This window comes from Trichogramma pretiosum, unplaced genomic scaffold (genome assembly GCF_000599845.2).
Source record: "Trichogramma pretiosum strain Unisexual culture from Peru unplaced genomic scaffold, Tpre_2.0 scaffold129, whole genome shotgun sequence".
In the NCBI taxonomy this organism is placed as follows: domain Eukaryota; kingdom Metazoa; phylum Arthropoda; class Insecta; order Hymenoptera; family Trichogrammatidae; genus Trichogramma; species Trichogramma pretiosum.
In genome coordinates this window covers 169,377-192,266 of record NW_019641679.1, presented here as the reverse complement: position 1 = coordinate 192,266, position 22,890 = coordinate 169,377, and the positions used below count along the sequence as shown (strand labels likewise).

At 42.3% G+C, this 22,890-nt stretch overlaps 1 protein-coding gene across 1 annotated transcript in view; it reads left to right on the top strand.

The window, feature by feature from the left end:
* LOC106651713 (discoidin domain-containing receptor 2-like) overlaps positions 1 to 22,890 on the top strand; it is a 159,400-nt gene that overhangs the window by 111,907 nt on the left and 24,603 nt on the right. The window contains exons 6-11 of the mRNA XM_023460904.1: positions 10,328 to 10,475; positions 11,398 to 11,577; positions 13,257 to 13,396; positions 13,514 to 13,721; positions 14,802 to 15,008; positions 17,916 to 18,091. Of these exons, the coding sequence (XP_023316672.1) occupies positions 10,328 to 10,475; positions 11,398 to 11,577; positions 13,257 to 13,396; positions 13,514 to 13,721; positions 14,802 to 15,008; positions 17,916 to 18,091 (1,059 nt within the window). The remainder of the gene's footprint in view (positions 1 to 10,327; positions 10,476 to 11,397; positions 11,578 to 13,256; positions 13,397 to 13,513; positions 13,722 to 14,801; positions 15,009 to 17,915; positions 18,092 to 22,890) is intronic.

Genomic DNA, 22,890 nt, shown 5'->3' with positions numbered 1-22,890 from the left:
CAAGGAATTCAAAAAAAATATTTTCAAATTTTTTCACCGGAACCATCGGGTTCTAGGAACCATTTTTTGTTAAAAATAGCATTTTTCGGCCCTAGAAGCTATCGCCTTCAATTAAAAAATCTGAAAAAATTTGAGATTACGTATTTTGATGAAAAAAACAAGAAAAAATTTTTTTCAGATTTTTCGAGGCTCCGTACTGTCCTAAAAAAATTATTTTCGTCAAAAAAATCGGTTTTTGGCTTCAAAAGGTGCGTTAGGTAATCTGAAAAAATCTGAAAAAAATTGAGGTTATGTTTTTTAATGCGAAAAATAACTGAAAAAATTTCCGAGTACTACATCGGCTCATACCGCCGTATCTCGATTTTTGAAATTTTCAATAATTTTTTCTGAAGGCCTGAAGCACTCAAAAAATCTGAAAAAATTCAAGGTTGTTTGGATTGTGGAAAAGTATTTTTATGAATTTTTTCAGATTTTTTACTTGCTTCATGTCCTCAGAAAAAATATAGATCGAAAATGGACGTTTATACCGGAAGTGGGGGGTAGGAGGGGGGAGGGGGTCTAAAAATTTTTTTTTGGGACCTTTTTACCATGTACTATAACATACCAAAAGCGCGTCAAGATCGGTGACATACGTGCGCACGGTTTTGTAAAAAAGTATTATTTTGACCCATATATATTATATAACGTCTTGGGTATCCTGTGTATATGTGCGCTTACTCGCCCGCGCGCCTGTAATTCCCCGATGGCGCACACGACGACGACGACGACGAGGGGGAGAGAAGGGAGGAGAAGGCAATGAATCCCAAGTGTCAGAATTAGCGTAAGATCCTGAGCTGTTTCTCCTTGAATGGATATATATGTGTGTGTGTGCAGATGTGTTCCAAGACAAAAAGCCATCCTCCATCATATTGTCGTAGTGCGTCGTAAATCTCGGGACCTGCGATTGCGAAAGAGATTTTACTCTCTTATATATATTACGTATATATTATTATATATCCACTAACTTAATTCCATGTTATAGATTCGACCCCATTAAATTACTTTTCCATCATTGCGCTAGTACCGTTACATATAGCAGCTCGAGAGCCAGATTAGCTAAATATCAAATAATTGCGGTATTTAAATCGAGGTCACGCGTTTCCGCGGCTATTTGCGTGTAAATGAACAATCAGCATATAACGCTCATTATATAAAGTTTCAAAGAATTCTAAAACTATCTAGGGAAAGAACTCTCAAGTTTCACGAAATTATTATTTATAAGAAACTACAACTCCCCGTGGATGCTACATGTGAAAATGTACAAGATATTCGTGCTAGACTAGCACTGCTAGTAGTGCACTGAGGTAAAGGCCGGCAAAGAATAAGAGGATGCGCAAACGAGGTCGATATAACGAGGCACATTACACGCGAATTGGTATAATGCATTCGGACTGGATTATATTGACTCGGTGTATTTGTTCGAAGCATGTCGTATATTTTTTCTTGCACATCATGCCAATATTTTTCCGATCAGATGGCAAATTTGACTGGAAAAGGAAGCCGGAGATTCTGAATGAATTGATTTTGATTAAGTTTTATGATAATTGTTATTTAACATATGACATGAAATTATAAGGATGGGAAAGCTTAAGGAATCGAGGAACAAATGTAACGTGTGAAACTTTTTTACGTTTTTTTTGTAATTATATTTTTGAAATAAAATTAAAACACGAATAATTAAAATTTAAAAAAATTAATTCAATTTTATTAAATTTATGTATTTGATTTAAAAAAAAATCACTCATGAAAAAATACAGCATTGTTTCCTTTACTTCTTTTATTAGTTTCATGTGAGAATAAATAAAAACCTTTTTAATTTTCACCATACGATTTTCAGCCTTTTTGGAGCTTTCCTGGCTCTCACGGGTCTTTTGTTATTACAATTTATTACATTTGTAGCCGCCAAGCAAATATGATATAAATCTTGATTCGTTAACCCACCGATGATCATTTCACAGATCTCAATTGGCAGCCGATAGTATATCAACTGTATGAAAGGATCCAGTGCCCAGTCCCGAAAAAATCCTCTCGACATTATCTCGCTAAGATACACTGTACAAGTCTCTCTATATTCTTTGAGACCATAAAATCCGTTCGAGCACGCTAACTCCGAGTAATTCTGATACGTGAGTAATTTCGCCGCCTGTTTGGGTTGCAACTGGACCAGATCGTGTAAAGACAGGTTCGGTTTCACCATTATCTCCTTCGCTTCCTTTGCAAACCACTCGTCATCGAACGAATGTTTATTAAGATTCGCCGAAGCTTGCAACAATCTACATTCATTAAACAGTTTCATGATGGTCAGGGCGTCGCTTCGATCTAATTCATACCCTCTTTTCTCAAGACGTTCGACGGTGGCCAGAGCGACAGATGGTAATAGCAATCTATTATAGCCCAAACAACTATTCAACATGTCATATTTATAAATCTCTTCGAAGTTACTCTCGGTGGGGAAAACAAAGCTCGCTACATCAGCACCATTATTCAACAGAAGATCGACAGTATCCCATCGAAAATTCGTCACGGCCCGTTGCAGCGGTGTCTGGCCCTTCTTATCTTTGGCATCGACTTGCACCAACTGATTCAATCTTTCGTTAAGCTTGAAGAATAGCCCCGGCAAGTCCTTATAGAATACATTCGAATGTATTATGTTGCAAATAATGTGCAGAGGAGTTGATCCGTCCTCATTTGCCAAATTAGGATCGCGCCCTTTCTCAGCAACAATTCGATTTTCTTCACATTTCTAGATAAAATAACCGAGTGTAGTGGCGTGTTACCCTCCTTGTCCTGGGCATTAACCTGCACCGTCTGATCGAGTTTTTTGTTGATACTGAAGAACATCGTCATGAAGTTAACTGGCTTCCATTTGCAAATAACGTGCAAAGGAGTCAATCCCTTCTTGTTGGGCGAATTGGGATCGGCGCCTCTTTGAAGCAACAATTCGAACTTTTTCTTGTCGACACAGCGACCCATGAGAGCCAAGTGTAGTGGTGTGTTGCCCTCATTGTTCCGAGCATCGATCTGCACGGTGCGATCGAGATCGTCGTTTATCTTAAAGAATAATTCCACCCAGTCATAATCCATTCTATAGCCAATAATATGCAGAGGAGTAAATCCCTCCTCGTTGGCCAAGTTAGGATCGGCGCCTTTTCTCAGCAACAATTCAGACACCTCTTTGTCGACGTTCAGTTGCAGAGCCAAGTGTAGCGATGTGTTGCCCAACTTGTCTCGGGCATCGACCTGCACCAACTGATTGACTTTCTCGGCGTTCTTTAAGAATGTCTTCAAGAAATCAACGCCTTTGCTTTCGCAAATGATATGCAGAGGAGTCAGTCCTTCCTCGTTAGCCAAAGTGACATCGGCGCCTTGTCTCATCAACGACTCGGCCACCTTTACGTTGTAGCAACATTTCAAAGCCAAGTGTAGTGGTGTATTACCCGACTTATCTTGAACATTGACTTGCACTGGCTTGTATTCGTCGTGGCAAAGCTCGAATAACCTCTCCACCGTTTTGTCAGCTACACCATTGATGTTGTCCTCGAAAAGACTGTGCAGAGGTGTGAATCCGTTTTCGTTGGTCAAATTCGGATTGGCGCCTCTTCTCAGCAGCAAAACGGCTGTGACCCTCGAGTTACGGCCCAGAGCAAGATGCAACGGTGTGTTACCCCTCTTGTCCTGAGAATTGACATTAAAGTTACCCAGTCTGCACAACAACTCCACCGAGTCATCGCTTTCGTTGTTTACGTTGCATATAATGTGTAAAGGTGTCAATCCATTCTCGTTAAACAAATTTGGGTTGGCATCTCTTCTCAACAGAAATTCGGCCGACTTCAAGTGTCGATTGGCCAGAGCCATGATCAATGGTGTATTGCCAAACTTGTCTTGGGCATTTATATCCACCGTCTGTTCGATGTCGTCGTTGATCCCATAGAAAGTCTTCACAAAGTCAACATCGTCGTGTATCCGGCATATAATGTGCAAAGGAGTCGATCCCTCAACGTCGGTCGAGTTTGGATTGGCACCTCTTCTGATCAGCGATGTTGCCATCTTTTTTTTCCCGTAAAAAACAGCCAAGTGCAATGGAGTGCTATCTAACGTGTCTCGGGCGTCGACTTGCACCTGTTGATGTTTCTTGTCGCAGATCTCCAAGATCATCTTTTCTAAGTCAGCATCGTCGTGTTTTCGACAAATAGCGTGCAAAAGAGTCGATCCTTTTCTGTCGGTCAAGTTTGGATTGGCTTTATGTTTCAGCAGCAACTTAATTACGTTGGCCTTGCCACGTTTTGCAGCTAACAGCAATGGCGGATCGACTGATTTATTTGTCGCGACGAGACTGGGATCCTGGCCGAGCTCGAGAAATTTTCGGACGACTTCTTTGCATCCAAATTTGCACGCTATATGGAAATGGGTAAGCCCGGACTTGAAGTCGGTGTAATTCACCTCGAACCCGTCGTAAATTTCAAAAAGCCCACGTACTATAGCCTTACGCTCGGAAAACTTGAGGTGCTTCGATCCGGCGGCATGATGCACTGCTGTAGTGCGACGCAACGATGGCTTGCCGTCTTTATCGACTTTGGGCTCGTCTTTGTAGCCGCAGCGTGCCACAAACTCAATAATTTTTTTTATCCTATATACAACTATTTTGTTGTTCTTCACAAGGTCCGAGAGAAGTTTGTCAATGTTTTTGGGCTTAATTATCTCTAGAAGATTTGGAAGTGGGCCTTTCCAATTAGAGGCTATGTAAAAAAATTGATTATAATATTTTAGTCGATTAGCTGCGTTCTTCCAATGGACACTTTGTCGAAAATAGTTTAATTGTTCCAAACGTTTGATCTGCTTTTTCCATGCACTATGGGAACTTACAACGGATTTATCGTCCGACGAGGCCATCGTTTTTCACACTCACACAGTCACTAATAATAAATAATTTTTCACACTTTTAATCACTTGCTACAGTCGATGAGATGTTTTTTTGCTGTTCACGTGGTGGCGTCGTAACCTGTACTGACTATGACTGCACACTATAACGATACATAAAAAAGAGTAAAAACACGTGGCGAAAGCTATTTAAGAGATGAAAGTGGCTCGAGCTCTGTATAATGACTAACGACGATTTTGAATCATCACTACTCTCCTACACATTGATTCTCGCATATAGTAAGCAACTCGTGGACACGCCCACGCGCGAGAAAAAAAGAGAAAGTCAAAGTCAAAGAGATAAAGAGCGACGCTACAGAGACATAGAAATTAGGCTACTTTCACCAAACTCGTATCTATAAGCCACTTTTTCAGTTCCGTAATTCGATTCCCCACGAAACAACTCCGAGTTGACCTTTGCTTTTTTTAGATCAGAGGAATACGTTTAATCTTTCAAATTTTCGAAGTGGGTAAGGTACAGGGAAAAACTGGCTCCGAGCTGTGAGCCGTGCTCGCTGAGAGCATGAGTTTCAGGCTCACGCACAAGAAAAAGCCGTGCGCGAGCAGCAGCGTCCCAACGCGGCGGTCGCACAGCACTTTTTGACGAAATTGCTTAATTTCTAACTCGCTTGAAAACCTCCTAAACCTACTTATAAAAAAATATGTGACCTATGATTTCGATTGGAAATTTTCTCAGCTTTCTGATAATGTGCTCAGATTTTTTAAAAAATCTATTTTTCTCCGAAAAATTAAAAAAATAAACTTTTAACATTAAAAATATATAAAAAGCGTAATTTTAAGATTTTTTATAATAGTCTAGATCGAAAACTGAGAAAATTTTCATCTGAATACACATTTTCCAGATGGTTCATTTTATTTTTACTAGCTGAACTACATCGATGTATGTGTAAAAACGCGTTTTTACACGTTTATCGCTGTGGTTTAATAAGTAATAATTATTTTCATTCTATGAAAACTTGCATATCGATGGGAAATTTTCTCAGTTTTCGGGCTAGACTATTTTAAAAAATCTTAAAATTACGCTTTTTAATATATTTAATTTTTTTTAAGTGGTTTAGGATGTTTTCCAGCGTGTTAGAAAATGAGTAATTCCGACAATAAGTACCGAGCTGTGCGACCGACGCGCGATGAGCGCTGCGCTGCTCATGCCCGGCTTTTTCCTGTGCATGCACGGCTATTTCATGAGCACGCACATGCACACACACAAACTACCTTACCCACCAGAGGCAGGACCGGAGCTGGTAAGATAGAAAAAGGACACTCGCACGCGAAGGGAACTCGGGATGAGACGACGCCGCCGAAATTTCCCGAACGCGAGATGGAAGACGCCGCCGGCAAATGCGTACCAAGATAGGCAATTTCTCCGAACTCGCGCCGCCACCAAAAATCCAACGACATTTTTCCGAAATCGGCGCAACTCCGCCTACCGAACAATCAGTGGCACTCCCTCCTTTGCCCTCCAGCCACCAAAAACCGGCGGCTCCCCTCCTTTTTTCCTCCTCGCGCCGCCAATACCCCGTCGAGTATATAAGGAGTGCAGTCTTTTGACGCGTCGTCATTAATTCTTGAACAATCACCTGAGCATCCCCCAAAGCTCTTGGCTGATCAACTTGCGAAATAGTTGCATGGACAACCTCTGTTGGACTTGAGCTTTGATAGGGGAATATCCGTGATGAACTTGACCACGGAGCTGTCTCACGGACTTGATCTCGAGAACGATCAACGAACTTAGTCTCAGAACTAATTAACGGACATAGTCCATCGAACGAGAATATCTCAGTGCAAGGTTCCGATACCAAGCGCCGATATTCCCTCTTCCCCTTTTCGCGATCGACCCCGTGTTCGAGTTTCAACCCGGGCAAGTGCCCCGCCGACCCGTAACTCGGACCAGATTGCCTAAAGGAAACTTTAAAGGTCAAAATTTATTAAAATTTGACAAGGAATTCAAAAAAATTATTTTCAAATTTTTTCACCGGAACCATCGGGTTCTAGGAACCATTTTTTGTTAAAAATGGCATTTTTCGGCCCTAGAAGCTATCGCCTTCAATTAAAAAATCTGAAAAAATTTGAGATTATGTATTTTGATGAAAAAAACAAGAAAAAATTTTTTTCAGATTTTTCGAGGCTTGGTACTGTCCTAAAAAAATTATTTTCGTTAAAAAAAGCGGTTTTTGGCTACAAAAGGTGCGTTAGGTCATCTGAAAAAATCTGAAAAAAATTGAGGTTATGTTTTCCAATGCAATAAAAAACTGAAAAAATTTCCGAGTACTACATCGGCTCATACCGCCGTATCTCGATTTTTGAAATTTTCAATGATTTTATCTGAAGGCCTGAAGCACTCAAAAAATCTGAAAAAATTCAAGGTTATTTGGATTGTGGAAAAGTATTTTTATGAATTTTTTCAGATTTTTTACTTGCTTCATGTCCTCAGAAAAAATATAGATCGAAAATGGACGTTTATACCGGAAGTGGGGGTAGGAGGGGGAGGGAGTCTAAAATTTTTTTTTTGGACCTTTATACCATGTACTATAACATACCAAAAGCTCGTCAAGATCGGTGACATACGTGCGCACGGTTTTGTAAAAAAGTATTATTTTGACCCATATATATCTGGTACATGCCTTGTAAATACAAGGTATATATACATTCTACACTGATAGAAATATGGTTCGTCTGGCAGAAACGGAGCCGTTTCTACGGGCGAAACGGATCCATTTCGACAGACGAAACGGATCATTACATCATACCGCACTGCAGACACACACTCATGCGCGCACATACTGTAACAACAGTTGGAAAATGTATACAAACAAAAACATATCCAACACCGTAGAGCGTGCCAAAACTCGAAGTTCGGCTGCTACCGCAGGTATTGGGTAGCATATCTTCTGTCTATCTCCGTTTCGTGTGCCGTGACTCGTGCCGTGAGTATGCTACTGTTTACAGGTCACATGTACTCATCACAACAGTTTGGTACTGTTGTAGGTTAAGTGTTTCAATAGTTGGACCAGCAGTTGGACATCTCCACGAAAAGGTGAAAATCAACAAATAAAGCTGCATTTGATAAGTATTTTACACTTCCTTGTACATATACGCTTTTGATGTAACAGTAGCAGACTCATGGCACGAGTCACAGCACACGAAACGGAGAGGAGACAGAAGATATGCTACCGACTTCGTCTTTTTTTGGCCTTGCGAGTAGCGAGCGTTGTACAGCGCCCCCGAACTGCAACATTACACATATGCTACCGACTACCTCCCGTAGCAGTCGAACTTCGAGTTTTGGCACGCTCTACCGTGTTGGTTATGTTTTTGTTTGTATACATTTTCCAACTGTTGTTATAGTATGTGCGTGCATGAGTGTGTGTCGGCAGTGCGGTATGATGTAATGATCCGTTTCGTCTGACGAAACGGATCCGTTTCGCCCGTAGAAACGGCTCCGTTTCGCCCGTAGATACGGTCCCGTTTCGCCCGTAGAAACGGCTCCGTTTCTGCCAGACGAACCATATTTCTATCAGTGTATATACGTGGTATATACCTTGTGGAAACCTATTTTATATTTCTTGCTTTCTCAAAAATGCTTACAAAACCCTGACTATACCGAGCGAGCGGGAGGGAGCGAGGTAATTCGCTAGTCCTATATAAAAAATTGATTTAAATTTGATCGAAATTAGGGCCTAACTGATCGAAAATAGAGGCGTATACCTTACTACTCGTTATATCTTATATTGTCTGTCTATAAAAATTCATGTTTTATTTACATTTATGATATTTGTGAATTTATATAAAATATTAAAAAAGTTTTACATAAACGTTAGATCATATTCTGCTGCTGAAAGTCCGATTAAAAGTATATTTGTCGATCTTTTTTGCCAAAAAATTGATTAATAGAACTCTATAGATATCGCACCTGGAGAGCATTGAATTATAGATTCTACACGATGTTAGTGGTTTGAGTGACAATGCAGTGTGTAATAGCGCTGTTCTGCGATACCAACACCGCTCGGGAACTAAAAATATCCCAATGATCGTGTCGTTCGCCCCGGGATTGCACGGCGATGATGAATTTTAGAAACACGCCAACGCGCAGTTGTAAAGAAGTCGAAAACATTGAGATGCATGGAAAAAAAAACGAGAAGTAGTAAATAAAGAATGCAAATGAAAAAAAGAAAAAGGTATCGGGCATTGAATGAATACGGTAAAAACAGAAAGGATAGTACAGATTTAACGCTCGAATTTGCATTTAGAGAAGCTATTTTCCTCCCGTTTTCTTTCATTCCTTTCCCTCACCTATTTTGTTTCTGTCCTTTTTTTTCACCCGCCTTACTCTAGGGGCTGTATACTGCACACTCAGATTGCTGCACTCTCTCTCTCTCTCTCTCTATCTCTCTCCTGCCTTTCGCGAGCTCGCGCGAGCGCGCGTACCCATAATCGGATTTTGTGGAAAAACGACGCTGAGAATGCGCCTTTACTTAGCGAGCTAGCGTCAGCCGAGTTACATTTTTGCAATATTCTACAAGAATATAAATACGAGTGCCACTGAGCCGAATAATAATGAAACCCATTGTCAGCCGTGTACATTCGCATGGTTCGATTTTTCACGTTATAAGCTATTAGAAATTAATCAAAATTAATCAATTTTATATAGGAAAGTAGAGTTAAGCGAATGATGGTAGAGTGGGTGAACATTTAAAGCGACTGAATACAAAAATTAATCAACTACTGTCGAAAAGATTACTTTTCTCTTTCAAATGAACAATTAGAATTGTAAACGCGAATACATGGAGAACATCCTTAAATCTAAATGTTCGGATCACTTCGATCACGTGTTTAAATGTCAAGCCATCTTGTGTTTGTAATCGTATATAGTCGGTGGCGACGTCTTCCAAGTCGATTTTACAATTGTGCTATGGAACTTGTGTGTCGACAGTGATTCCTGGACCCAGAAATTAATACTTTGCGCAATTTAAAAATTGCTAAATGATAGCAGAATATCATAATATAAGCGAATTAAAAATTGCATTTAAAAAAAAAACTATAAGAATCATAAAACATTTATATAAAATTGCAGAAAACTTAATGTAACATATATTCTTCTATATTCCTATATGATTATCGTTCAGTTTGCACGAATCAATCAGCCATTCCCAACACTTTACCTTAACATCAGACAACTCATAAGATTTTAAATGTAGGAAAAAATTTATTCGAAACAAACCGTCGCGATCGATTTTTTACGAACATAAAATTACACTTTGTCATTCTGTTGGCGTCTGCGTTTTATGACGCGACGCGCCAACTAATTTATATATGTATACTCAAATCGCCCGCCGTTTTATTATGCTTACAGTTGCTGGTGGGCAACGACAATCCCCAAACGGAGAAGGAGCAGATCTTCGATCCGCCATTGGTAGCCAGCAAAGTCCGCTTCATACCCTACACGTCGCACATACGCATAGTCTGCATGAGGGTCGAACTTTACGGCTGTCCTTGGAGCGGTGAGTGAAATTTACGGGATCATACTTCTTATGTATTATGCGTCGAGCGCCGATCTTTCACCCCACGCGTACGTACGTCTGCGGCACACAAACTCCGGCGGCGAGCTTAGATTTTTGACTACGCAGCTCCGTAGACGTATAGGAAAAAAAAAACGAGAGGGTGAGAGAGGGAAAGCGGATTTTAAAAACACACGTTGAGCCATGAAAGTGAAATTTACGAGATGTACGCGTGGCAAAGCAAAATAGAAACAAATACCGTCTGGAGGAGTTCGATTTTCTTTTTACGGAGACAAAAATTATTAGCCTTTGATATAGTCTTATCGGTGTCTCGCGATGGGCTTATATGTTCGTAAAGAAGTCTTTGAAGTACTTTGACAACAGTTTCTGCAAATTTTTACTGCAAATATTAGAAGAAATAAATAACCCCGCGTGTGAGTAGATAAAAAAAAAACATTTATTAAAGTTTTCACGAGTACTCGTAATATTTTGTACTTTTCAACTCGTGATACTAATCATAATGTACATACTAGCTATAGCAGTCATATAGTTACCCAGATGGTAAAGGCAACGAGAGCAAAGCCTCGATGGATATACGATGTCACTCCGTATGTGTATTATACACGTACGTATTATATGCCTAGCTCGGAAAACCCGTTACGGATTATTGTTAGCTCAGCTGCGTTACCGACCGGTCCGATCATATATTTAATCCAGGGTTAATTTTGAATGCAGCCACTCGACCTCTGTGCGCTCATAGTATACCTCGTAAAGTGGAAGGGAATATAATGCGCTGGAAAGTCAGATCAGGACGTTTAATGAAGATTATGCGTGTCCGTAAAACTTGGATACACACATTTTTAGGATGTGATGAAAAATTCACTCGATCGAGAAAAAAACTTTTTACTTCAATTATATGTAACAGATGGCCTCGTGGCGTACTCGATGCCGCAAGGTGTGCGCAGAGGCTACGAGCTGGACCTAACGGATCGAACCTACGACGGCACGGAGGAAGCCGAGTACCTCACCGGCGGATTGGGACAATTGGTGGACGGACAAAAAGGCCCGGACAATTTCAGGCTCGATATGTACGGAAACGGCAAAGGTAAGATGGAAAATTGAATTCGTCGACGGCGAGATAATCGCCATTTTTGCACCGAACGTATGAGTGCGTCGTTACGATGATCTACTAGTATCGAACCGGCTTTTTTGTGGTGTGTAACATCAGTTTCGTATTGTTTTCTCGAGGATATAAATTTTATCTCATATCGGTGAAATTAGGCTCTTGCTCAGCACTTCGACGATGATATACGTCTTACACATGCCCGCTTAGAAAAACGTACCGATCGCTAAGAGGAAGTCGAGTCAACGAGGGCTACCGTAGTATAGCGAGGACCGCACAAGAGTCGGACGCGGTGTGTGGGTGCTTCGCATAAAAAACCAAACGGGCAAACGAGACCGAGAGAGATAGCGACGCAGTTTGTAGATTTTCCATACGTATACGTACAGTCAAACACACGACTCGTACTACTACTACTACTACTACTACTACTGCTCGGCAACACTCAAATCTGCTTTCGATTTACATACATATTGAAGTCGAGAGAGCCGAGTCTGTCGTCTAGTCGCGCGCGGCTGGTTTGGCTTATACCACTTACTTTTCCACCTCGATGTTGATGTACCCGAATCTACAATATCGCGGCTGTATCTTTATGCGCGCGTGTGTGTAAGTCGTATGGGTGGATCCGAATCGACTCTGTGTTTTTCTATATGGACCTTTTTTTTCTTCATTTCGTTCTTATTTATATACATACGCGTATGGACGAGCTGGGTATATTGATATTTTTAAAGATATATAAGATGAAAGATATCGACCGCGATTTGAATTTTCTTATTCTTACGACAACGATGATCTTCGCTCGAAGAATAAAAACAAAAAAGACGCATACGTCGATCTCGCAATCCAGTTATACGTCGTTCAAAAATTCTCAAGTATATGAGCTGATCGCCATCGAGAGCGAATCTAACGCGTCAAACCGTATACGCGCGCGGCTGGAAGCGACGACGACGACGACGACGACGATTTCTCGGCGCTGATACGCAGCGCGCGGCAGCAAACAGCCCTGAGTAGCTGTTAAACGACTTTTGTGCGGTGCTCCTTTTTTTCTCTCTTTTCCGCTTCTCTCTCTCTCTTTCTCTCCGCACTCGAATCGCGCCAAGAAATCAGCGTGCGTCTGCGGCTTTTCTCGATTACCGGCCGCTGCGCTGCGCGCACACGTGTTTGCGTCGCCAGCAACGATCCTACGACGACTTTTTCACGCGCTTATCTCGGAGATGGCAATGACTCTCTTTCTCCCGGCGTCGTCGTCGTAGTCGTCGTCGTCGTGCACTTAGATATAGATATGCTGCATAGGTATGAGCGTATAAAACGTTAACCCCGGGTACCGGGAGACGGCGAAACGCGTGCGCGTATAATGTGTCTGCGCGGCTCGCGACATAAAGGAATTTTCTCGATTATACGTCTCGTTGCGATATCTCGGAACCTTTACCTTGAGATTCATAAATAGCGGGATCGTTTTTAATTGATTTCGCAGTTATTGCGAGTGGAATTTATTTCGGCGGCTACATACCGATTTCGAATTGTCGTATCGTGAAATTCGAGAATCAAATCAAATCGTTACATATAGTATTGGGGTCAAAAAAGAAAAATTCAAGTTCTGCCCTGCAAAGTTTTTAGCGAGGACCCTACTTTACAGAGGAATGAAAATATAAATTTGTTCGCAGGCTACGAGTGGGTCGGCTGGAGGAACGACACTCCGAACACCCTGGGACGACCCGTGGAAATAATTTTCGAGTTCGATTACGTGAGAAACTTCACCGCCATGCATCTTCATACGAACAACTTTTTTACCAAGGACGTTCAGGTATACATACAAAAAATATGTGGGCCAAACTTATATTACTAGCAACATATTTTTTCAATTAAAGTTCATACTCGATCCTCTTATCGTTGCCCTTTTTTTTCTTTTTCCATCGATCAGGTATTCAGCCACGCCAAGGTGTACTTCGGCAGCGGCGCCGGCCAATTCGAGAGCGAGCCCGTGCACTTCTCGTACATGCCGGACGTGGTGCTGGAGCAGGCCCGCGACGTCACCGTCAAGCTGCACTCGCGCGCCGGACGCTTCGTCAAGCTGCAGCTGTACTTCGCCGCCAGGTGGATACTGCTCAGCGAAATTGTTTTCGAATCCGGTAAGTGGCCGTGTAGTCGAAATTGAGTTTCGCGGTTGGGCGATTAGTTTATATTTTCTGCGCGCTGCAGCTATTATCGTTTTAAATAAATTCCCGAGGCATCAAACTTTGGCTGTGTGTACGCGCGGGTATATATACGTATCAAAAGAAGGGAAGGGGGGGGGGGGCGATGCAAAAATTTCAATTCAACTTAGTAGTAACGACGTTGCGCTGCAGCGTGCCGTGTGCAGCCTGGCATGCCGCGCAGGCGCGATAATCGCACTCGAACTTTCGTTTCACCCTCCCCAAAAACAAACGCTTCGCTCTCAAAAGCTTCGGGCCAACTACAATAAATAGCCGGCTTATGTATATATAACGCAACTTTCGTGGATAAAGCGTTTGAGCGCGAGAGTGACGTTTTCGAGAAACTTGCAGTTATATAGTTCGTATAGTAATAATAATACACATCCTGAGCCGCCGAAAGTGAAGTTGTCCAACTGGCGCGCGCGACGCTTTGTGACTTTGCACTTATTATATAGCACACATAATATACACACGGAGGCTTACCCCCGTTTCGTATACACACACGCGTTAAAGACACGATGGACTATTAATCATACTACGGCCCGGACTATATTTTGCATTATATAAAATGACGGCGGCCAAGCGTTGAGCCGCGTTATGATGTATACTTTTATTTATAATAATATTGCGAGGACGCGTAATGCTTACGAGAGCTCGTGCGGCTGATAATCGGTGAGAGGCAAGAGATTGTTATAATAGGTATAATAAATAATTTCGGGCGAAATGAAACGTCATTATGTACCGATACCGCGCACGAGGGGATGAGCTTTCAAAGAGATCGTTTATTCGACGCGCGATCCTCGCGAATTCGATCCGCGCTGCGCACCTATAAATTATTCGACTTAATAATTTGCCTGCGTGAACAAAGCTGCTTTATACGAACACGGGCAATATGATTATTATTCCATCGTTACAGCTCTTGCCCAGCGCGCTTAGAGCTCGATGTCATTGTGATCCGAAAGAAAGAAAAAATAGACAACAATTATAATATGAGCTGTTTATTAATTATTTTTCCAGTAATTTCGGAATGGAACAATAACACGATAACGGAGGAGATGAAGGCTAAAAACGCGACCAAGTCCACGACGGCGACGACGACGTCGACGATGACGTCGCCCGCGTCGGCCTCGACAACGGCAGTTCCATTTCAGCATAATGAGGGTCCACTTCAAAGAGACGAAGTAAAGGCTACTTTGAATAAGGATGAAACCGGCGACACTGCTTGTGAGTTCCTCTCCTTTCTTTCTCTTTCTCTCTTTTTTTTTTTTTTTATTTATGAAGCTTATTGTCATGCAAAAGAAATACACAGCAGCAGCGCGCGCGCGCGGTACAGAAGCGAGCAATGAAATAATGGTACACTTGAATAATGTACAAAAATTGCTCGAGACTCGAGGGGCGAACAAAAAAAAAATAATAAAAATGAAAAATAGTTTGCGGCAATTACCGTGTAGTAGTAGTTGTTTGCGAGATGCATACAATCTCGTGTCTCACAAATGAAAATAAATCTTCGGGAAAGCCACCGAAGGCTTTGAATAGAAGTTTTTCGAAAAAAGGGCTCAAAAATACGTAATGCGCGAGAGGGGGATAAGTTTTAAATTAATGGCGTGGCAACCGCGAGTGCCCATTAAAATTACCATGTACCCGGGATCATCTTAACGTAGAATGAATTTACTGAAATTTATTTGTCAGATGGTTGTAATCTTCGAGCAACTCGTCGAATTCTGCTAGATTTTGAATTAATTTTTCGCTACGCAAAACGTCAAATTGAATAGGCACGGGCCATTTACTGGGTCACACCCTTTGTAACAGTTGCGTGTACGATAAGACTATCGCGTAAAATTTGTCCAAAGCGTCTGGTAGTATAGTTGTGCCGCAGTTTTAGTGATTGTTACCTGCGCAGCAGCGGAAGGCGCCTCAAAGTTACACGTGCTAGATACTCTTCGCAGTTATATGATAATAAGACTTTAACGTTTTAAAAAGCTCTCTCTCTCTCTCTCTCTCTCTCTCTCTCTCTCAGTTTTTAAAGCTCAGCCGCGCTTAATGCGGTGTGTATACATTTTTGAAGTTTGGCGCATAAACTCAATTAAAAGTCCGACACTCTCTCTCACTTGCGCGAAACTTTTCTTTCCCTCACAAAGAAAACAGTTTATAATTCATAATTTTAAAATATAAAAAAAAAAGCACGAGCACATAAGGTAATTACTTTCACGGCTGAAGGAGGGGGGGGGGGGGGGGNACGGCTGAGGGGGGGGGGGGGAGGGGGAACAAGGCAGAGAATATACGTATGCAGATGTAGAGCAAGTCGCGAACTATATATTCACTTATCGAATCTTCCAAATGTAACTGTACTTTTTTCTATCCTTTGCCTCCTGGCCTTTAGCTCGCTTTTATCAGAGCTCCGGCGCGCTCGTGGCCTCGTTACAGCGCCTTCGGGTACACCAAGTTATGGCTCCTACTCAAAAGAAGCTTCAAAAGAAGAGGCACATCCTGGCTTTTTAAGAATGCACACGCGTTATACCCACCCGACAGAAAGAGAGAGAGCGAAAAAAAAAGAAGAGAAAACGTATTTACTCTTCCTCTTCCTTTCCTTGTGTATTTATAGAGAGCGAGAGAGAGGCGCAAAAAGCTTATATGAAAAAAAAAAACGAAAGAAAGAAAGGAGAAAACGGGGTGCGCGCGCGCGCGTGCAGTAAGCGGCGCAGTGATACGCTTGTGCCATGGAGCCATTAGAGTAATATAAACATTCTGACAGCGAAGAGGCTTCCACGCGCGCGTCGTGAGTTATGTGCCCAGGGCACAGCTAGTTGCAGCAGAAAAAAAATCTCGCTCTCGGCTACGTGTGCATTTCTGTGTGTGTGTGTGTGTGTGCTTCACATACGCGCGTGTGTATACGTGATATTTTGCCAGCGAGTCTCTTTTATACACGTACGTTAGTCGATATGATATATTATGATGCGCGCCTCGCAGAGAGCCGAGTTTCGCAAACGCTCACGGATATTATATAAATGTGTGCCGTAGTAACGAAAGCATAAGGTGATTTTTGTAACCATGGCACTTCTCTGTCAACGAACTCTCGAGCGCAGCGCGTTATTGGGTCGTCGCGCCGCGCAATAAGCTCGTGCATCGATGCTTTCGTACATGCAGCGTATCGATCATTTTTTTTTTTTTTGGAAGTCTTGAATATTGCAATGGTTCGAAGAAAAAAGGTCCATTACGCGGCATTAGGTCCAAGACTCCTCTCATACGCGTCCGCAGTTTTAATCCCGGCGACTTTTGCGCCGGGCAATTTATAATCCCTCATCTTTTAAAAGTTCTCGCAGCAGCAGCAGCAGCAGCAGCCCCTTTGCGCGCTCGCGAGCTATGCATTACACAATTGGTATACGCGTGCGTACATATGGGGGATTGACCTCGTATTAAGATAATGGACCTTGCGGTGCGCGCCGGCCACATTGTTTTGATAACTCGTGAGTAGTACACCCACTGTCTATTTGATATCGGGGATTGACGAGTGAGGATGCCGTTTAAACGCTTCGAGCTTTCACGTTTTCATCCTCTTGACAAAAGAATTACCAACGTAATGCGCCGTTAAAATATATATTAGAGCTCGATGTGTTTCACTCGTTCGTTGATAAAAAAAATAAAATGAGGAAAAAATTCAAGGTATACCTTGAGAGTCACATACACGGCGAGGCATTTATTTTCGTTTCAAATTATTAGCCCGTGTTCTTTGTTGAAATATGCGTGGATTTTTGAAAAAAAAATGTTTCGAGTACATAATACGTAAATTAACGCATAACGATCGGCACGTAAACAACATTCAGTGTGTGTAAAATAATTCTATCGAGAGAAAGAGAGAGAGAGAGAGATGCTTTTTAATTCATCGATACAATCCTGAAATACTTTTCTCTCGACCGGCGCTATTTTTCCAATTAAAACTCACTTATCATCGGCAAGCAGAATCGTCGTCGCGATCGTCGCCGTCGCAATTATTATTACTCAAGTTGCACTTCCATAAATAAAGCTCGCTCGCGGATTTACATTATATACACAAACATATATATATATTGTACTGCATTCATATTTAAAAACACCGAGCACTCCCTCGCCTCGGGGGATGCGTTACATTTGCAGTTCCAGACAAGAGCAAAGAGCCGGAATCAAAGCAGTTAATCGGCTTAGTGATTGGAATATTAACGACCGTCATTGTGATGCTTTTAGCCGCCATCACTTTTATCTTTTACCGAAATCGCAGACTGAAAGCCGCCCTCTCGCCGCAGACCTTTTACGATCATCAGGGCGATCTGAAGGTGAGTGCATAAAGCAACTTTTTTATTTATCAACGAATTTGTTGTTTTATTGTAGTGCAAATTATTCATTAAATTAAAATGGCACTCTTAAAAACTTGTGTCAAAATATTTTTTTTAACATCTAATCAATGGTCAAAAATCAAAATAAATAGATGTACAAGTGCTGATAAATATTTGAAAGAATTCGTTTCGAAAGTTGGCTCACTTTATGGCATAGGAACGTACTAACGCAATATACGCTTAATAACTTATACTCAGTATCAATGGAGACTATCAGTTATGGAATTAGAAAACGCCTGACTTATGTGCTAAACTTTTCTTATTCCCTTATGGGAGTGGTAATTCGGGCTGCACGATATCTAGCGGTCACTTAAAAACTACTTAATACCACCCATAATTTTTTCCAAATTCTTCAGACTTTTTTAAATTCGATAATGAACATATCAATCACTGGCATCACTTGAAAGATTTTTTAAAAAGGTGCATGATAAAGAGAGATTATGGTTTTTTTATGATGAAACTATATTGATATAATGTCAGGAAACGGGATTCTAAACAACTTTGAAAATGATTAAAATAAAAATTCATCGACTTATACTCTGGACATTATACGTACATTTTTCAAGATGCTTCGATATCAAACTGCGAGCAGCAGAAATATAAAGCTACCTTCAAGACTTCTTATCACCCCCCAAAAAAGCGATATCACTGAATTTTTTAAAATTTAATGCATACCAGCTCATTGCCACGGCCGTTTCGTCTTATCTCGCGCAGACGTGTCCTGCCCGAACGCGTGGACTCGTTCAAAAGTCATCTCGTTGTCGTTCGAGGCTGATAAATAAAATATTTGATGTTCACGGGCGGTGTACGGCGTATATTAAAGGGCTACTATATATAGGCTCGCCCGTCGTGCACCAACGCCGCGAGATGCATACACGTCACGTATTCAAGTGGCTTTTATTTCTCGTTCTCTCTTTCTTTTCTCTCTCTCTCTTTCTTTATTTCTTTCTTTCTTTCTTTTTTTTGGCACTACAGCTCGGAGGCGTTCGTGCGACCGCAACGATGGACACTTTATTTATTTATCGCCGGCCCTCTTGCGCGCCTCCACACGGCTCGGGGCCGATATAGATATACCGCGTTTTACGTGTAGCTGTCTGGCTTTTTGAGAAGGTGAAAATACGCGAGTATCCGAGTTTATTCTGCTCGCGCGTGTCCGCGTCCGCTTTTCGTCCCTTCTCTCGAGTCTTCCATTTTTCCTATAGCGCTCCTCTGATAGCGAGAAAGAGATTGAACCACTGGAGCTACTTTTTATACTCAAAAGCTCGATATTTTGGTCCTCATTGCTTGCGATTTATAATTTTAAGTAGTTGATTTAAAAAATTGACGCAATAACACCGAATTTTAAAAATGGCGCACAATCTCGTCGTTTAAGCGAGAAAGGTGCAATAAAGCTTTCGAAAAAAGCTCCACACAAAAACAGCAACAGGAAGCAACAAAAAAAAGGTAAAGGAGCGCGCATTGGTGCGAATCGAGATTCGTACAAAGAGAGTAGTTGCCTGGTGCTGCTTCGCGTGCCCTTCACTTGCAAGCACCGACCTTTTTTTCGTTACCTTGCCTCCTGCCACTGCTTCTGCACCAGCTGCAAAAGTTTGTTCAGTTGTTTCGGCCAGAAATGCACGCGCGCGCGCGGGAGCTTTGAAATCTTTTCATTTTCAACCTTTGTTCAATTGCGCTCGATTCATTCAATTACGAAAAAAAAAAAAATTGTTTTTTTGTTTTGTTTTCGGTGCCTAGCGAAAAAATCCTTGTAATATTTTTCCCAATCGCGTCGTTAGGAAAATAGACGAAAAAATAGTGGAGAAAAGAATGGAGCTACTCGATGTGAAATAATTAAATGAAAAGCCAGCGTACGCGCACGCATTACGTTATATGTATAATATACTCTTTCGCTCGTAATCCAGGAAACTTGAAAGCTCTCTCTCTCCCTCTCTCTGTGAAAACCAAAAAGTATACTCGAGCCAAAAAGGGTCCTCTCTCGTTTTCTTTATATGCACGCGCGATGCAGAGAGAGCAAACTTTTTCTTCCACCCCCACCCCTCGCCGAAATAGTTGCGCGTGGCGCACTCAGTGCCGTCAAGATATAAAGCTCGGCAATGAAAAAGGTAAAAAAAAAAAAAAAACAGCGAGAAAGAAAATTAATTGCTCTCAGTATCTATAAAGCACAAATGAGTCATTACAAGCTCACTCTCGCGACGCGGCAGTACCACTAAATTAATTAATGACGAAATTCACGCGACGCGCGCGCACACACCACCGTAATAATAATGGTGCAATGAACCTTGCGCGCGCATTTTTATTTTTTATCCACGGAGCTATACCGTTCGCGTCGCCCGCGTGCCTCGAAGAACTCGCTCGTATTATCGTCGCCTATATACACCCCCTCGACTACCTTTATACCCGTACACTCCTGCAGAATGTGTGCGGCGCATGTACAGCCCTCCCCCTGCGCTCCTGTAGTAGTTCCTGTACCGCTTCATTTACTGCCTTGACTTCTTTTCCCTATTTTTTTTCTTCTTTTTTTTTTTTATACATTCAACCCCGCTGCTAGTGCAGCTACACATAACTTCCTTAGCGCGCGCGCGCGTACATGTATATGCACTGCAGTGCTGCGCAGCTCCTGAGCAGCTTGAAAAATGCTCGCTGCTTTAGATATAACACGCTGTCGCCCGCCCGCCCGCCCGCCTGCGCGCAAAGAAATTTAATCTTGCGAGCTGCACTCCCGCGAGTAATGATTCTCCATGTGTAAAAAAGTATATATACGTATATATACGTGTACGTATAAAAACGCGTCGTCGGCGGGCTCCAATTTAAAAGCGCCGCGCTGATGTTTATATGAGCGACTTTGCCAGTGAGAGAGAGAGAGATCGATAATCCGCTTCGTTGAGCGCGCGCGCGAGAGACATTTTTCAAGTTGAAGCGCCCCGCGTATACATACGCGTCGGTGTAATTGTATTTTGACTCTACAGTGACTCTACTTATACCGCGCGTATACTTGTTTACGAGACGCGATGATGTTGGGTATTTGCAACTAATCCATTTGTTTTCGGCTTCATTAACAAGTTTCACGAGGAGAGCTCATTTTTGACTTACAGTCGTCATTAATTATCGGCGCCCAAAGTTTGGAGCTCGAGCTCGCGTCTCGCCGACTCGTACACGTCGACATGGATACTAGACGCGAGAGAGGGTAAACTTGTCCCTTTTCTTATACTCGTGCACGCGCAGCAGCGTTAGGTATTACATATAATGTATGCGCGTTGCGAGTCGGGGGGGGCACCTTTGCCGATGCTTGTTAGAGAAATTATTTTACGTCTCGGCGAAAGAAAAATACGTACATTTCCTACCTACCTACCTTTCTTGACCTTTTTAGCAAATGAGCTTGCGCTTCTTTCAAACCGTGTATATAAGTTGGCGGTGCGCGGTAATGGCGCGCGCGAGCTTCTCAAGGGCAAGCAGCTGAAAAATTAAATTTTCATTTAAAGAAAAATGGCAGAGCAGCAGCAGCAGCGGCGGCGGCGGCGTCTGCCGTGTAACTTTTTTTCTCGCACTTAATTTTTTCCTTTCCTTCCCTTCTTTTTTTGCGAACCCGTGGCTGGCTGACTGCTGCAGCGCGTTTACCTTTTAACCCGCGCGTATACTTTTGAAGAAGTCAGCCGCGTGGAATTGAAAGTGAGAAATGAGCGCGAGCGTAGCGAGCTTTTACGCGCAAGAATATGAAATTTGAGCTCGTTCAATTGTTCCTAATAGCAAAGAGGCCGGAAAGTATGAAAAAATGTTTAAAAGTTACGGAAGCGCGCTGCTTTTTTCCGAACGTTCGAAGTTTGCCCTCGAAACGCGGAGGCTGCTGCTGCTGCTGCTGTTTGCTGGATCGGCCAATTACGATCGTTGAACACGACTGTGCGGCACACAATGATATCTTTACTCGAACTCGCGAGCGCGAGTTAGTTCTTGTCGTCGATGAAGCACGGACGATTACCGAATATTAAAATTTCCGCTCGTAAAAGACGTCGCGGTGTTTTGTTGCAAGCAGCTGCAGCCTCTTTTTCTTTTTCTCACGCAACCCGTTGCGCGCGGGTGAATATTTTCACAAAAATTTCTCATTTTACGCAGTCAAGCGCGTATGAAATATACAGCGCGAGATTAAAAAGGGTTACATCGGTTTAGAAAACTACTACTTGCTGCTTGCGCTGGATTCTCTCTCTCTCTCTCTCTCTCTCTCTCTCTCTCTCTCTCCGCGCGGCGCAATTTTCATCAAGTTACTGCTGCTTTTCTTTTTTTTTTTATGTAAGCGTCGGAGAGCAAGGAGTTTTTCAAGCGACTTAATCGGCTTTAATCTGCTGGTCGAGGCCAACGGCGGTCTGGATGCAGCTAAATCGAGAGTGTAGTTTACTCTTTCTCACTTCCTCTCTTTCTCTTCTCTCGGTTGTCTCTCCCTCCCTCCCTCCGTCTCTCACACGCACAGACGCACACATACACGTACACAGTCGAAGATCATTATGTAAGGAGAAGTTCTTCCGCTACTAATGTCACGATTTCGACCAACTGGTAAGTAGACGAGGTAAAAGTTACCCGAGAGAGAGAGAGAGAGAGAGGGAGAAAAAGAGAGAAACTCGAGTAGGAGAGAGAGAGAAAGCGAGAGCTGGTACACACTAATAAAGTAGAAGTAATAAAATAGTTGGCCCCGGGTTCGTCATCAAGTGGACTTGCTGAAACTCTGTTTTGAATTATAATGAAAGGATTAT